The 18,782-nt window shown below is 42.3% G+C and overlaps 1 protein-coding gene across 1 annotated transcript in view; it reads right to left on the minus strand.

Moving 5' to 3' along the window:
- Positions 1-18,070, minus strand: part of LOC124545526 — a 632,143-nt gene extending 614,073 nt beyond the window's left edge. The window contains exons 1-2 of the mRNA XM_047124474.1: positions 18,061-18,070; positions 17,417-17,621 (exon numbers count right to left, since the gene is read on the minus strand). Coding sequence (XP_046980430.1) covers positions 17,417-17,621; positions 18,061-18,070 — 215 coding nt within the window. The remainder of the gene's footprint in view (positions 1-17,416; positions 17,622-18,060) is intronic.
- Between the last annotated feature and the right edge of the window lie 712 nt (positions 18,071-18,782).

Genomic DNA, 18,782 nt, shown 5'->3' on the forward strand with positions numbered 1-18,782 from the left:
CAGTTACCTAGGTCAGGTATAACGGCCACAAGACTGCATCAATGTTGCTTGTGTTTAGTGGTGTTATTAGGGTACAGAAAGGGCGTGTACGAAGTCAGATGGTGAGTGATCAATAGGAAGCACACGGATACACTACGTAATCATCAGACACGGCGTTATCAGCATCTGACAGGGTTTTCGTTTGGCTGGCACCTCAAATTGTGCAGTGTTTAGAGTTTTGGGGTATTGTAGGAGAGGCCAATGCTGCACAGTATAGGGAAATGAGAGCAGGCTATCAGTGGGCATACATTCAGTTTCTGATCTCAGCGTCACTGACAGACTTACAGTGTCAGGTTACACTCTTGTGCAACTTATCATCATGATCACCACCCCCCCCCCCCCCTTTCCTCTCTCCCCAGAGAATCATAAGTTATCGATCAAGGACATCCAGGGGAATCTTCCCACCTCTTCTCCATATCCTCTCTCCCTCCCCTCGTCCACGTTGGACCTGTGAGTGGGTGGGATCGCTGTGAAGCTCTGCAGCATAAGGAGAGAATCAGGCTGTGTCTGTTTGTTCATAACAAATTACTTTAATTGTGTTAAGTGACATCACTTGGAGTCTGTTTGTTAATAACAATTTAATATTACGTGATTTTCGTCATTCAAGGCACCAGCAGAGACCACACCTATGCACATATGTAAATACACTCATTTTTCCACAACTGTATATATTTATCTACATTTTTCACAAATTTACTGGTTTCTCAGTATTTTCCACAAATTTGCATATTTTCCCACATTTTCACAGTTATTCGTATTTTTCCAAAATTTTATCGAATTATGTGAGTTCTGTCCCACCGTTCTCGACGCCACGTCTACATCATGTCACGACGGTACATAACGACGTGGCGATGTCGTGTCAAAGTCGTGTCACACAGCACTGGCACCATTTGGTTTCAGTCAATCACAATGTAGCAAGATTCCCCCAAAGTATCCGAATTAGTTATCGTTACTAAGCCACTCATTCAGCACTAGTGTGTGTGTGTGTATTGATAGAAATAATGACATAACGACAATTTAATGTCGTCATAGCAAATTGTATAAGCACTACAGTTTTACTGATTTCCAACCATAGGTCGTGTATATGTAATAAATATTACACCATGATACACAAACCCCTACTAAGCCATAATCACATTGTAAGGTGGCTATAGTTTCGCACCTTACAAGCACTCATCCACATACTTTCCCGTGATCTATAAACACAATTAGGTATCATGTGGCAGGTTCCGTATATGTGAATATATAAAGGAGACTGGCGTTGTCATGTACGTCTTGTAAATAATTGTTAACGCTTTTTGCATGAAAGGTGACGGAGTGTCTTTATTATAAAAACGGCGTAATGTGGATGAGTGCTTGTAAGGTGCGAAACTATAGCCACCATACAATGTGATTATGGCTTAGTAGGGGTTTGTGTATCATGTTGTAATATTTATTACATATACACGACCTATGGTTGGAAATCAGTAAAACTGTAGTGCTTATACAATTTGCTATGCCTATACTAGTAGAGGTTGGAACGCCAGTGGAAATGAAACGTATGTAAAGGTCTTTTATGATATTTTAAATGTATCGTCCACTGCACTATAGAACTATCAGTGATCATGTCTCCAAGTTACTGCTATATTTGTGAACAGTGACCAGGGGAGCCACAGAAATGGATACACTGCAACACATCACAACGAGACTGCGACACCAGAAGAACAAAGACGACCACAGCACTCTAGGAAAGACTATGTAATATCAGTATGACCTTATTGTAAAGTTGTTTTTTGTAATGCCACTTGGCCTGAAGATGAGGTTTAACCCTCGAAACATGTCGCTAAATAAATAAGTAATACAAGAGTTGACAAAGTTTGTGACTGGTAGCGGTAATTTAAAAAAAACCTTTACATATGTCTTGAGACAGTCATGGTCGGAAAATCGTCAAAATGGAAATGAAACGGATGGCGGAACTAAAGCCCTGGGTGGAAGGCCCACACGTGTGTTGGTCCTGCTTAAACACAGGAAATAGCAAGACAGACGTCGTAGCACCTAAGTGCTGGAGCACAATAGAGTCGCGACCGGCCGGTTTATAGCCAAACCGGAAGGATTGTACTTCGGAAATGCTGAAAACCTTGGATGCCGGTGAGAGGAACGAAGAAGCAACTCCGCGGAACACACGCAGGCTGGGTTATTTCCAAGGATTTTTACTCAGAAGAGTACCATTGTAGGAGTATAGGTTTTTCCTCGCAAACTTTCCGCGCTGGAAGACAAAAGACGAAACGGCGTTCGGAAGAATCTGCAGAGAGAGAGAATATTCCGTGGTTTCGGGAATATGATTCGTTTTCGGAATTACGATGGTGGGGAGCCAAGCGTTGCTGGGAAGCCAGCACTGGAGAGACGCGGTCTTCCGTTTTGACCTCCCGTGTGTGACGGTCGCTCAGCATCAGCTTCTTGTTGGTACGGACGGACTTGCTGTCTTTGCTCTCACGAGATTTTATAAATGGTTTAAATGGCTCTGAGCACTATGGGACTTAACATCTGAGGTCATCAGTCCCCTAGAACTTAGAACTACTGAAACCTAACTAACCTAAGGACATCACACACATACATGCACGAAGCGGGATTCGAACCTGCGACCGTAGCAGTCGCGCGGTTCCAGAGATTTTATAGTTAGAACGGTTAGGCACTGTACTGTTGTGAACTTATACGATTCTGGACTTCACCTCCGGGTTAGAAGTCGTCGTTGAGTACGCAGCATTCAGTGATTGAGAGCACTTCTTCTTCCTATACTTACGTTGAGGCGTTATCTGAACTCCGTCCTTGTTACTGGGAGTTCGCGTTTCTGGTCTGTAGAACACAGAGAGGAGAAGACAGTATTAGAGTATAGTAGTCAGAAGACCGCCTTCAGCCGTCCTACTCTTTGAAAGAGTTTATTTTGTGGCTGGAGTTCTCCCATCGTCGCAGACGTGTACGAGAACCATCACTCCTACGCACCGGACGCAGTACACACGGTGATATTGCTGATTGCTTTGGCTTATTAGGAGCTATAAGGCTAAACAGCTGTGAGCACGTAGGATTTGTTTCCACTGCCGTTGCACTCCATTGTAGATCATCTTTAAAAGTAGTGTCTTCTTGTGTTTGGTACATAGATGATGTCACTCATTTCGCGTTATTTATATTAGATCGCGCAGTCATAATAAAATGGCAGAGTTGTTCAATAGATCAGTAATTTTAGTTAGGAAATATAAAAATTTGTAATAAAGATTGTTTTTAATATACAATAAAGGTATAGGCAGAAACGAACTTTATCATTTAGTAGGATTACCTGCCTTCATCATTCACGCATTCGGGAGGACGACGGTTCAATCCCACGTCCGGCCATCCTGATTTAGGTTTTCCGTGATTTCCCTAAATCGCTCCAGGCAAATGCCGGGATGGTTCCTTTGAAAGGGCACGGCCGACTTCCTTCCCCGTCCCTCCTTAATCCGGTGAGGCCGATGACCTCGCTGTCTGGACTCCTCCCCCAAACAATCCAATCCAATCCTCCGTCATTCATTTATGTTTGGATTGAGATCCTAGGATCTGATTCAGGGGTAGTCAGACAGGATCAAATCTTCATATTAGCGTTTATTATTTTCCGTTGCACACATTTATTTTACACACTCCTGGAGTAGCATCTCGGAAGATCACTAGATTGTGTGATGCCGTAATTTGTGTTAAACGAGCAGGTTGTTGGAAATAGTAATGACGTCAAGGTGGATTTATGTCATCATAGCAAAATTTTTTTACCGGTTTGCAATCAAATATACGTTATGTGCTTATAAGAATCGTACGTTACGTGATTATAAGAATCAAGTGGGGATACATGTAGGGAAAGCATCACCCCGAGCAGCTGCGGCCGCCACCGAATGAGAGAGCGTCCCATGACTGCCCAGCACTACGTGGAACCGTCTCCCCAGGAATGGCAGAGAATTTCGCAATATTTAAACGATGTGTATGTGCAATTGTCTCCGACGTGACCGATCTAGTGGCTGGCACGAAAGGCACTGCTGCGGAATCAGTCTCTCAGGGCGGGGGCACTCCGCCATACCAGAACAGTCGTGACTTACCGAAGCCTAGACCTTCACCAGCGGAATTCTGTACGCGACTTTGCGATTAACCGTTGCAACCAGTTTAAGCATCAAACACCCTTCTCCCCTCCCTCTTTCTCTCTGGATAAATAAGAAACAAGCTCCCCTCCGTTTCCCAATCATCCTGGTTAGCAACAGCAGGGATCAACCTAAGTTCCAGGTGGAATGAAGACACATGCTGTTTGCAGCTTTTATTTTTTCGTTCACTTTTAATCGCGGGAAGAAATAAAACAGAAACTAGCATTTCCTGTTACTGAAACCGACTGCATAAATCGAAATAGTTTCTCCCTCAGACGAATACAACTTTTTTGCTCACTATCGTGACACATGCTGACGTTCACACTACTCGCTTTATAATTGCCAACGGGTTCCTGCGCGTATTCACTGATGACACTCCGCGATATTCCCTTGTCTCGAAGTCCCTGCGTAATTATATGTTTAATTTCATAAAATACTTATGCATTCCACGGAAGGTAGATGTAGATTTCTGAACGAGGCGGCAGCGTTCGTATTTCATTTACTTAATGGAATTCCTGTAGAGAAAAAGGTGTATGTTCCAGCTTTGTCGAGAGTAAACATAAGCGCAGGACAATAAAAGGAGGCACTCTGGTGTGTTAGTCGCTTCAAACAAAATGGGCGCGACTCCGATTTTCATTTCTGCGGGTAGGCTTTCACTCCATTTACTATATTCCTTGGCAGAGGGAGAACGTCCACTAATAACAGTTGGAAGCTCTGTTCATCTTCGTTAATCCGTCCGTAGTGCAGTGTAGTGATGACAAAATTCTGGATTTTTCACAGCGAAAACCAGGCTTCGTCGCCTGTCCAAGACAGTTAACAGTGCAACGTAACAAACCATTCACCTTCGTTATCACATGAGAAACGAGAGTAACTTCCTGTTTGTAGATGGTGGTCGCTGCAAATTAAATTGTTCGGAACGTAATAATTGACATCCCCCCTCACAACTAGGAAATGTATTGTGGGAGAACTAGTCACAGCCAACACATATTTTCTCCGCTTAAGAGAGAGTAGCTAGTCTCATGTGTAGGACACACACTATGCATTCGTGTAAAAAGCTGTTTAGAAAATTAGGAGCTCGAACTATGTCTTAAGATACGAGAGGATTTTAAAAAGATACGAAAATTTCCGTTTTTTGGCAATAATTTTATTTATTAGTGTACATTAATATTATCTCCTCAAAGTAATCCTCATTGTATGTTACACACTTATCCCAGCGCTTCCTCCAATCCCCGAAACAATTCTGCAAGTCTGTCTTTGAGATATCACTTAGCTCTTTCAGAGATATGCTTTTTAATCTCATCTAAGCTTATAAAACGATGGGACTTTAAGGTTCTCTTTATTTTTGACGACATTAAAAAAGGCACATCTGGTGAGTATGGAGCCTGGAACACGATTATAACATTGTTTTTCGCCAGAAATTCCCCGCGAAAGCCATGAATTATTTCGATACACATCCAGGTATTTTCTTCGGATTGCTTACCTCAAACTGTAGTACCCGTTATTGATCGTTTGACCTGTTGGCAAGAACTCACGATGCACCACGCCGTTAAAATCTAAGAAAACAATGATCCGAATTTTCACATTCGACCGCATTTGCCGAGCTTTTTCAGGGCGTGAGAACCCAGAATGCCACCAAATGGCTCTGAGCACTATGGGACTTAACTTCTAAGGTCATCAGTCCCCTAGAACTCGGAACTACTTAAACCTAACTAACCTAAGGACATCACACACACCCATGCCCGAGGCAGGATTCGAACCTGTGACCGTAGCGGTCGCGTGGTTCCAGACTGTAGCGCCTAGAACCGCTTGGCCACCCCGGCCGACCAGAATGCCTCCACTGGGACGACTTGGTCCAATTTTCGACATCACACCCGCACACCAATGTTTCGTCACCTGTTCAATAGTTCTGCTACGTTGTTGACTTCATTTAGCGACTCCTCAGCAACTTCCATTCGCCGTTGTTTTTGCACGAAATTCAACACCTTTGGCACAAATTTTGGTCTCCACTACATGACTCAACCAAAACGTCAACGTCATCAGCTGCTTCTCTGATTGTGATTCGGTGATCGTTTATAATTATTTCTTTGATTTTTTCCAGGTTTTCATAGGTTGGTAATGCGCTGGGGCGTCCACAACGTTTACCATCTTCTTCACAGCCACCTTGGAAACTTTTATACCGCTCGTAAACCCTTGTCTTACTCACAATAGACTCACGAAAAGAAATATTCGACACTTCTAAAACTTTGTTACATTTTATTTTATTCTTATAACGATTTATAAAACAAATGAATAATCACCCAACGTAACCGAATCCGTGTAACCATCTTAACAAGTGACGATAGACTAAACATCCAGTATAGCTACCAGTATAGAGATACTTCTCGGATATGTTTATTAATACAACAACAAAAAATCGTGCGCATAGGACTAGTATAACCCGACAAATCACACAGTTCAAGCTACTTTTTGAACACACCTGGGATGCACGTGATTCAAGTAAAACTGTACACCGCAGAGTTTTCTTATAGGGTGAGAGACATCATAATTCTGTTTTCAAACCAAATTAATTCTGGAAAATTCTTCAGAAACTGACGAACAGTCTTCTTTCATAGCTAAATTAGTTCCAGAGATTTCAGTCCCAACTTCGCTTTCTCAGACGGAACTACAGAAATTTCGGTTCTTAGTATCGTAGTTCTGAAAGAACGGATTCCAGCTGCTTTTCGCTCTTCAAAATCTGATTATATGTCCGCAGAAATTACAATATTTACGACTTAACATTGTTTTGTTTTGGAAAGGAAACCCACTGCTGTCTTATGTGGAAATTTGTGTAGTTTGAAATAGTAATAAATCACAGTTACTTCGGTATATCACCCACTTGTTGCATCTTTAAATGCAAATATAATGAAAATTATCGTTCCGTCCGGAATACTAACACTTTAAATATCTTAGTATGCAGGACACATGAGCGGTGCACATGATATGGTTCCCAGAGGTTGTGTTATTCAGAAAAACGCGGGAAAGCCATTGCATAACAGTCGAATACAGCCTTGCGCAGTGATAGTTGTGCAGTCGAGGAGAGAGGTATTGTATTATGGCGGAGTGAGCAGCTTAGATAACGGAGGTGCCGCACAGAGGTAGTCCATGTTGTGTAGCCTGAAGATGAAGGACGAGTTTTCAGATCATTGTGCAAAGAAAAAGCACTTCAGAAAAAGGCAACTTAGTTTGAGTCTTTTATCTGCAAGCGCGAGTTCAGTAATTATTGCTGTGCACAGATTTCATTATGTATAAAAATACCTACGTGGTGATAATCAATGAGAAATATCAACCACGTCTTCACTATTCTAATTAGCTCTCCTCCACTTTGATTGGTTAAATAGTATTGTATTTGGAAGTCAAGATAACAAAATTTTGTGACAGAAATATTTTGTAGCAGCGGACAATATCGAGTATGAAAACGCGGAGAGAGAGAACGCTGATAATCCGTAGTACTAGGAATTTCTTTTGGGCCGTTAAAAGGCATGAATTTCAAAGCACTTCCATTTCCCATTTATAAATATTTCATAAAGCATATTCCTACTGTCGTAGGTTCGAATCCTGCCTCGGGCATGGATGTGTGTGATGTCCTTAAGTTAGTTAGGTTTAATTAGTTCTAAGTTCTAGGCGACTGATGACCTCAGAAGCTTAGTCGCATAGTGTTCAGAGCCATTTGAACCATAAAGCATATTCCACTGTAAAAAGAAACATGTTCGGTAAAATTTGCATTGTCGTGCCTTGCACTTTTACGTGAACAGTTGTAAATAATTTTGAAAAGAGAAACTAAAATGTAATTTTCTATAACATCAACTTAAATAAAATACCCATAAGAAGGCAAACTGACGCGCAGTGTTTCATTTCAAATCATCGTTAGCATTTCTGCCTGAGCAAAGTGAAGGTATCCGTTACAAGGTAAGAATTTGTTGTAGGGCCTAAATGAACATTATTTACATAACACTTGGAACAGTTTTCAATTAGAGAAATTTCGAGTAAATTCAACAGATGCGTTTTGGTAACAGAGCTCATTTATATTAAGCTACAGTTAGTCATTCTGAGTATTCTTGTGAATCGTTCTTTTATGCAATCTAATTTACAGACAGTCATGTACGTTTCAAACTAATTAAAATCAAATTCCTATAAATTAATTTGCATGAATTAGTCCATGTTGAAAAGTAGGGTAGCTACGCCGATGCTAGATCTCAATCTGTAATAGGAAGTTTAGAAGTCTGACAGTTTTCAGGTTGCTAGCGAAATATTCAGTTAAATACACTTTTAGCGTACGACCAACACTATACAGAACTTGGCGCGTTAGGATGATTCACCAGTTTGTAAAGGTAACAGTTCAGCTCCGGTTTCCGACAGAGCATTCAAAGAAAGCTATACATCAAAAATTGAATGGACTTATGAAATAGGGACGTGAGGTCTAAAAATTGTTAAATAATTACATCGAGTTACGAGTTAAATGTCAACTTACTTTCCAAAATTACGTCGGAAACACCTACAAAAAGGAAATCACAAAAGAATCTGGTCCTAACCACTTTATAAAACTTCCATCGAGTGTTCGAAATGCCCACACACAAACGTTTTCAGTCACTGGACACACTGAAGAAGTTCCCTCGATAACATTTCACATTCAGCAACAACGCAATGATGCAGATCATCTTCGGTCGTCAGAACGCCCTATCCGGCGACCAGAAAAGCGCTGGGCAGCACTTTCCGTACCCACAAGGGAGAGGTGAGTTGGGCACCCATAGTTCTAATGGTGACCCGTGGTCTAGGGGTAGCGTCTTTGATTCATAATCAAAACGTCTTCGGTTCCGGGTTCGATCCCCGCCACTTCCTAAATTTCGATAAATAATCAGCATTGGCGGCCGAAGACTTCCGGCATAAGAAGTCAGCCTCATTCTGCCAACGGCCTTGTCAAAGAGGGCGTAAGAGCGGATAGAGGTTCAGGGCACTCTCTTGTCCTACGGGTGGGAAATTGCCCCTAAAGGCGGAAGAATCAGCAATGATCAACGACATGAGGATGTAGAAGGCAATGGAAACCACTGCATTAAAGACACGTAACGTGTATCAACAGGACATGTGACCTGTAATTGAAGAACTGTCATGATGATCTCTCCATTGGCAAAAGATTCCGGAATAGTCCCCCATTCGGATCTCCGGGAGGGGACTGCCAAGGGGGAGGTTACCATGAGACAAAGATTGAATAATCAACGAAAGGATAACGTTCTACGAGTCGGGGCGTGGAATGTCAGAAGCTTGAACGTGGTAGGGAAACTAGAAAATCTGAAAAGGGAAATGCAAAGGCTCAATCTAGATATATTAGGGGTCAGTGAAGTGAAGTGGAAGGAAGACAAGGATTTCTGGTCAGATGAGTATCGGGTAATATCAACAGCAGCAGAAAATGGTATAACAGGTGTAGGATTCGTTATGAATAGGAAGGTAGGGCAGAGGGTGTGTTACTGTGAACAGTTCAGTGACCGGGTTGTTCTAATCAGAATCGACAGCAGACCAACACCGACAACGATAGTTCAGGTATACATGCCGACGTCGCAAGCTGAAGATGAACAGATAGAGGAAGTGTATGAGGATATTGAAAGGGTAATGCAGTATGTAAAGGGGGACGAAAATCTAATAGTCATGGGCGACTGGAATGCAGTTGTAGGGGAAGGAGTAGAAGAAAAGGTTACAGGAGAATATGGCCTTGGGACAGGGAATGAAAGTGGAGAAAGACTAATTGAGTTCTGTAACAAGTTTCAGCTGGTAATAGCGAATACCCTGTTCAAGAATCACAAGAGGAGGAGGTATACTTGGAAAAGGCCGGGAGATACGGGAATATTTCAATTAGATTACATCATGGTCAGACAGAGATTCCGAAATCAGATAGTGGATTGTAAGGCGAACCCAGGACCAGATATAGACTTAGATCACAATATAGTAGTGATGAAGAGTAGGCTGAAGTTCAAGACATTAGTCACGAAGAATCAATACGCAAAGAAGTGGGATACGGAAGTACTAAGGAATGACGAGATACGTTTGAAGTTCTCTAACGCTATAGATATAGCAATAAGGAATAGCGCAGTAGGCAGTACAGTTGAAGAGGAATGGACATTTCTGAAAAGGGCCATCACAAAAGTTGGGAAAGAAAACATGGGTACAAAGAAGGTAGCTGCGAAGAAACCATGGGTAACAGAAGAAATACTTCAGTTGATTGATGAAAGGAGGAAGTGCAAACATGTTCCGGGAAAATCAGGAATACAGAAACACAAGTCGCCGAGGAATGAAATAAATAGGAAGTGCAGGGAAGCTAAGACGAAATGGCTGCAGGAAAAATGTGAAGATATCGAAAAAGATATGATTGTCGGAAGGACAGACTCAGCATACTGGAAAGTCAAAACAACCTTTGGTGACATTAAAAGCAACGGTGGTAACATTAAGAGTGCAACGGGAATTCCACTGTTAAATGCAGAGGAGAGAGCAGATAGGTGGAAAGAATACATTGAAAGCCTCTATGAGGGTTAAGATATGTCTGATGTGATAGAAGAAGAAACAGGAGTCGATTTAGAAGAGATAGGGGATCCAGTGTTAGAATCGGAATTTGAAAGAGCTTTGGAGGACTTACGGTCAAATAAAGCAGAAGGGATAGATAACATCCCATCAGAATTTGTAAAATCATTGGGGGAAGTGGCAACAAAACGACTATTCACGTTGGTGTGTAGAATATATGAGTCTGGCGACATACCATCTGACTTTCGGAAAAGCATCATCCACACAATTCCGAAGACGGCAAGAGCTGACAAGTGCGAGAATTATCGCACAATCAGCTTAACAGCTCATGCATCGAAGCTGCTTACAAGAATAATATACAGAAGAATGGAAAAGAAAATTGAGAATGCGCTAGGTGACGATCAGTTTGGCTTTAGGAAAAGTAAAGGGACGAGAGAGGCAATTCTGACGTTACGGCTAATAATGGAAGCAAGGCTAAAGAAAAATCAAGACACTTTCATAGGATTTGTCGACTTGGAAAAAGCGTTCGACAATATAAAATGGTGCAAGCTGTTCGAGATTCTGAAAAAAGTAGGGGTAAGCTATAGGGAGAGACGGGTCATATACAATATGTACAACAACCAAGAGGGAATAATTTTATGCGACGTAGCATGTGAAAGATGCTGGATTTGGACGGGTTACTCCTGTAACTGAAATATCAGATCTGAAGATGGTTCTGAATGAACCGAAACCGATCATATGAATAATAAAAAAAAAAAATTGCAATCAAGACGGATTTTAAGTAACATAATCGTGAGAGTGGACGATCAAGAACGAAGTGCTCGTATTGAGAAGAGTGCAAGACAAGGCTGTAGCCTTTCGCCCCTACTCTTCAATCTGTACATCGAGGAAGCAATGATGGAAATAAAAGAAAGGTTCAGGAGTGGAATTAAAATACAAGGTTAAAGGATATCAATGATACGATTCGCTGATGATATTGCTATCCTGAGCGAAAGTGAAGAAGAATTAAATGATCTGCTGAACGGAATGAACAGTCTAATGAGTACACAGTATGGTTTGAGAGTAAATCGGAGAAAGACGAAGGTAATGAGAAGTAGTAGAAATGAGAACAGCGAGAAACTTAACATCAGGATTGATGGTCACGCAGTCAATGAAGTTAAGGAATTCTGCTACCTAGGCAGTAAAATAACCAATGACGGACGGAGCAAGGAGCACATCAAAAGCAGACTCGCTATGGCAAAAAAGGCATTTCTGGCCGAGAGAAGTCTACTAATATCAAATACCGGCCTTAATTTGAGGAAGAAATTTCTGAGGATGTACGTCTGGAGTACAGCATTGTATGGTAGTGAAACATGGACTGTGGGAAAACCGGAACAGAAGAGAATCGCAGCATTTGAGATGTGGTGCTATAGAAGAATGTTGAAAATTAGGTGGGCTGATAAGGTAAGGAATGAGGAGGTTCTACGCAGAATCGGAGAGGAAAGGAATCTGTGGAAAACACTGACAAGGAGAAGGGACAGGATGATAGGACATCTGCTAAGACATGAGGGAATGACTTCCATGGTACTTGAGGGAGCTATAGAGGGCAAAAACTGTAGAGGAAGACAGGGATTGGAACACGTCAATCAAATAATTGAGGACGTAGGTTGCAAGTGCTACTCTGAGATGAAGAGGTTAGCACAGGAAAGTAATTCGTGGCGGGCCGCATCAAACCAGTCAGTAGACTGATGAAAAAAAAAGTTCTGTCACTACTCACATCTACGTACTGCATGTGGTAGAACCTCGGTCTTTTACCCATTAAGGTTTCTTCAGCGATATAATGACCAGTCACGTAGTCTCCCATAATCCCGCACTAAGCTTCACACACTATCGCCTCTGGCTCTCAGCAGCTGAAAATTCTCAACAGCTTAATAACGCGAATTTCTTACATTCAGCTTTCTACGGTTTGTAAAGGTAGCTACACTGCTAAAGATAATACTTTAAAGAACGAACCTACTGCCCTGATGCTACATCAGAAATATGTGGTACGTTCCTATGGGACCAAACTGCTGATGTCATGTGTCCCTACATAATACTTAATCTAACTTAAAATAATTTACGCTGATAACACACCCATGCCTGATGGAGCACTCGAACCTCCGACTGGGTGAGCCGCTCGAACCGTGATAAGGCGCCCCTGAAAGCGCGGCTACCCCGTGCGGCGTGCTTCAGAACCGAGCGACAGAATTCCGAGCGTCTTCTGCAATCCCGTTGGTTGATTTGTTGGTGAAGTGACCGTATCACCGTTGCAAGCTGTTTGCGCCCAGAGTGCGAACAGATCTGTGCGGACTTACTGCAGAGGTACTCTTAACTTCACAACATGTGGTTCACGAACGACATCTTCTCGGCCCAAGTTTGTTCGTTACTCTCTTTGAAACATTCCGGTGCCCATCCAATAACAGCTTCTTGGACATTCACTGAATTGTCATTCCTGTTGGTCACCATCTCTCGGGGGTGCGTACAAATCAATTGTTGCTCAGCGTTCATTCTGTATTTTGCATGAAGAAGTAGTATATCCAATTTCTCTTGATTTGTAAAAGGCGTTAGTTTTTTTTAATTAACCTGCATTCAATACACGTGAGCTACACAGACAGAATGAAACTTACTTTTCCTGTCTTATCGCTTTTAAACTGACATAGCGGAGGTGCAACACTGTGTCTTCGCTATCCGACGCGTAGTATTTCTTTATTTTGGCATTAAACCACCAACGTTTGCATACGACACGTATCGGTTTCATATTCCAAAGAGATTACTCTCAAGCTCCACAGACCGCAACTGCTCTGAAACTACTAATTAGAATTTGAAGAGTGGACCGTCGTTGAAATCGTCTCTTTCTAGCCAGCAGAAGAAATTCCGATAGTTGCATTTTGAAGAGTGAATTTTATACCGAATCTCTGTAATTAATATGGCTAAGAGAAGTTTACATACGTCTCTTCGTGAGAATTTTATCACAGTTCACCTGCTTGAAAATGGAATTACGATGTCTCCAACGGTTATGGAAATATGTGAGGTGAATAGCTTAGCTGACTAGGTTTGTATATACTGACTAATATGTTTTGTTTGTATGAATCAGTGTTTCTACATATCAAACAATACGAGGAGATGGCTCAAACTTTATTGGGAACCGAAAAACCATAGTATAAAGGGAAAAAATAACGCCACTACAAAAGTGTTCAATGCTGTACTTTCTAAGTTAGATCTGCTGTCAACAAATCTTTAAAGTTTTAGCAATTACTTAGGCAGTTGCCATCAGAAAAATCAAGCTAAACTTTATATGAATATCTAAATCAACACAGATAATGTTGACAACTCCGAATTAATGTAATGTTCTGGAACTTTGTTTTCTGATTTGAATGTGTTACGTTTAATCAATATGACCCCTTCTTATGCTGACGCACACAATTATTTAACACAACGTTATCTGGTGATAGGATAATTTTTAGTTGTAAATAAACACATTTTATCATGACTGATTCTTCACTTTACATAGTCTCTATTTTCCTGTACAAAATTTTTACTTTGTCTTATTAGTTTTCCTGCAAATGTTCAACAAAAAGAGTACTCAATTGGGTTACAAAGGAACACGTGCGCGTCACGAACTGGCGAATGCAACCGTACAGTATACATGATAGTTATATATTGTTGCTTTTTGTCCCTTCTAGAAGTGGCTACGTCCGACTGGTGTCACACAGCGAACGTGTGTTTGTGTAAGCAGATCCCATGTATATCCCTATCAAAAAACTTTTTGCTCTTACACATGATGCTTATCCGTTATTCTTTCTTTTTTCCTAGCGATGTTGGGGGGATATGAACCCACACCTGGACTGTCGCCGCATGCATCTGGAGAGGGTTGTGTGGTACCAGCACCCACAGCCAGCGTCGTGAACACACGTGCCATCATCACAAGCGCTCCATCAGCCTGTGGAAACCTGCCGGCCAGAAGCGGTTCCTCAGCTCGTCCTATTAATGAGCACCAGCTGTGTTATTCTCCAGAATTATCTTCTGCAGTGGCTCATAGCGTACTTGTAAACAGGGTCTCGCAGGCACAGATCGAGAAATCACCTGGTTGCCACCATCTTAACCAGCTACTTTGTCCACATCAACATGACTGAGAAATGGAAATTTCCAAGATCCTGGACGACCCACGATATCATATATCTACAATGAAATGTAATGCAACGCAGTGATGTGAATTTGCAGTCACAAAATATGGCGTTGTCACTACAGCTGCTAATCGTTTATAGGGGCGAATTGGCGCCATATCACCGGGCACCTTGCTTGATGAGTGGTCTGTGAAATATATCAGAACTAAAATACAGACCCGATTACCTGAATACCAAAAATGATAGTCCGGAATTCTGTGGTTGGGTATTCACATACATGTTCGTGATCTATTACGTGGAAGTATTTCACATATCTCTCTCCCAGGAGATGTAGTTAGGAGAAATGGCTGTATTAATCCAAAAATTCCGACAATACTTGCTTTGCTTCGCCCCTTCTGGCCCGAGAGAAAAATTTTGAGAATGATCTTCAGCGTATGAGTAAATATTATACACCCGATATTCGTTGGTATAATAAACGTGATGGTACAGAAATCCTCATAAAACTCCATGACCTTGAACAAAATGAGAGGCGCATTTTTGTTCGCGGCCTGGAGGAAAACAAGCCTGACGAGCACTATGTGCGGAATGACGTTGAGCATGGCATTGTTGGGCCGGCCTAGGTGGCCGAGCGGTTCTAGGCGTTACAGTCCGGAACCGCGCGACCGCTACGGTCGCAGGTCCGTATCCTGCCTGGGGCATGGATGTGTGTGACGTCCTTAGGTTAGTTAAGTTTAATTAGTTCTAAGTTCTAGGGGACTGATGACCTCAGATGTTAAGTCCCATAGTGCTCAGAGCCATTTGAACCAAAGCATTGTCGGACCTCTCCACTTTTCCCAGTCTGGTGGTCAGCTTGAAAAACATGGAGACTTGGTGCTCATCTGTGACGGCACTAAGCCAATATTACTGTTGGATCAAGCAACACGTCCTAATTGAGTGAACATGATGATTCATGAATGTTTGTTCTAGGTACATAAAACCGTTTTATACGAACAAACGATACACAGAGCACCAATGATATTTGCAGAGGTCCTCTAGCTGCCTGTGCTTTGAAACAACATACGCTGATAAGCCAGAACATTATTACCACTGGCCACCTCGACGTTGTATGCGGTGGCTTTGCGGGCACATGGTGCGGTAACAAAAGTATGTAAGCTGTGCAGACATGGACGGGGGATCACCCTAGCGAAGATACGGTCTGGAACTATTACATGGAGATAAGCGACTTTGACAAATGGCAGGTTATTATTACGCAGAGCCTGTGAACGAGTATCTTGAAAACGGCGAAACTGGTCGAATGTTCACGTGCTACGGTCGTGAGCATCTACGGAAAGACACTAGGCGCTAAATGGTTGGATGTCCACGATCATTACAGAACTTAGGGTTCGGAGGCTTGTCTGCTCCGTAAGGTAGGTCGGATAGTGATCTGTGGCACCTCTGCCGGAAGAGCACAATGCTGATGCACGCACAAGTGTTTGCAGCATACTGTTTATCATACATTGTTGAACATGGAACTCTGCAGCACACCACCCCTACGTCTTCACTTGTTGACCTAACAACATCGTCAGTTACGGTTGTAGAGGCACGGGACCACTGGGGTTCCACAATCGATCAATGGAGACGTGTCGGCTCATTGTGTGAATCACGTTTTTGTTACGCTAGGTCGCTGGTAGTCTCCACAAACGCCGTCATAGAGGTGAACTGCGTCTCGAAACGTGCAGCGATCCGTGGACGCAGGCTGGTGGGAGCAGCATTATGCCATGGGAGTCACTCTGCTGTGGTAGCAATGGAAGACACGCTACGAACCACCTGCATCCCTTCGTGCTTTATGCTTTCCCCGGCGGCAATGGCACCTTTCAGCAGTATAACTGTCCGTGCATCAGAGCCAGCACCGTGCTACAATGGTTTTAGGAGCATTTAGTGAAGTCCCGTTGATGACATGGCGGCCTGATGTAAATGGTATGAGCCTATGTGGGTCGTTATCCGACGCCTTCACCGCGTACACAAATCAGCGGCCCATTATTTAGGTGAACCACGTGAGATGTTCGTAGGCATCTAATGCCACGTATCGAATCCCTGATACCTAAAATAAGTGGTGTATTTCACTCCAAAGACGGACAAACAGCCAATTAAGCTGGTGGTCATGATGTTCTGGCTCATCAGTGTGTATTCATAACACGTAAGTTATGAAATAAAACCCATCAAACACAGGACTCAGGTACAATCTCAGTAGTCCAATATGGCGTCTCCGAAGTTCCGTTCGTGACGTGGCAGTGATCTCGCATCTGATTTGCCACGTTCCTCTCCGAGAAGGAAAATATTTGATATGTTAATTCTTCCATTTTTGCCTGGAAATTTTCCTAGAAACGTATAATTTCACGTTTTGACGTTACAAAAATCGAATAGTTCCACCTCCTCGTTCTCTTTCACGTCCCGTGTGAGGACTGCAGTTCCTGACGTGGAAGTGCAGCACAGATCTTAGCCCAGGCAACGTGACGAAATGGATGCACAGAGATCGCAGAAGCGGAGAGTGCGTGTGAGTAGGTCGGCTTAGCTACTCACGCCAGGTAGACGCGGTTCTCGTTGGGCAGCGAGGCGGCCAGGCGGTCGCGGAAGTTCTTGAGCTGCTCCCGCTGCGGACCCGGCGGATCCTGGAAGTCGAGCGGCCCCGCCCCCTCCGCCTCCGCCACCCACTCCTCCGGCGGCGGCAGCTTCTCCCAGTCGCGAACCACCGCCAGGATGCGGTGAGCGGTGCCGGGCGCCAGACCTGCGACCACAACGACACACACTCGTCACTCTCTCAACAGTTTTCCTTCTGCTGCTGGCTGGGCTGCATCTGTCGCAATCCCCGGTCTTAGTTCAGTTCTTCTAACAGGGGGAACCTGCCTCAATACTTCCTTTTCAGATATCTCACTTGACTACAGACAGCTATAGTACACGATATTTAGGACTACTGAAGAACTCGATACCTAACTATTTCGTAGTGACGCCTTGGTGTTTTCGGAGGTTTTATGCGCTGTCGCGCAGTGAGAAAAGATGTTTGGGTCTGTATAAGAGGTTATAACTTTATTTTGTATTTTCTTTATGTGTAACTCCACGTTAATGATCTAAAGGAAAAATAAGTGTATACTGTGTACATAATAGTTTCATGATACGAAAATGACTAAAATGTTTATTAATGATGATGGTAAAAAGTAGGATTGTACACTGGAACATATTTGGCAGTTGTCATTGAATATATGTGTGGAATAGCTCACAGTCAAAATATACAGCAAAATAGTGTATGATAAATATAAGAAATGGCTGATGAAGATTTCAATGTTTACCATAAAAAGACAATGAAAAGACAATTATTTTCACACAATATGAAGTTATTATTAATTATTTATAGTAATATTAAATAATTCAGCACATGACAACTTTCCTAAAATTGTTTCTGCACAATAAAATTAATTTCAACTGCTTTTATAACAAAGAGGTAAAACATATAAATTTTTCAAACTTGTAAAAGACTAAGGGGGAGAGGAAGTCTAAGTCCACTAGACTGTCTTGATAGTTTTGTATCCGACTGTTTATAATGGTTAAATGTATAAGAAATAATAAGCCACATCAATGGAAAAACATCTCTACTTTAATCGTTTATCAAAACTGATGACTTAAAAACATATTTTTTTGCAGTTTGATATAATGGAAGCTGTTTCCAACCGTGGATGGAGTGCAGTTTACATTTCCAACTGCATCGAAACGAAAGCACCTAGTGACATTTATCGGTTTGCTGCATTAGCAATGCATAAACCAAAAGTGTTCATTATTCACTTAATAAATTTCACTGTATTTCGTATGACGCCAAAGAATAAGATTTCCGGTCGTCCTGTTGAATAGCCTTTGGCATGTTTAAAGCTACAAATAAATTTCTGGACAGGAAGGG

This window comes from Schistocerca americana, chromosome 8, assembly GCF_021461395.2.
Source record: "Schistocerca americana isolate TAMUIC-IGC-003095 chromosome 8, iqSchAmer2.1, whole genome shotgun sequence".
Classification (NCBI taxonomy): domain Eukaryota; kingdom Metazoa; phylum Arthropoda; class Insecta; order Orthoptera; family Acrididae; genus Schistocerca; species Schistocerca americana.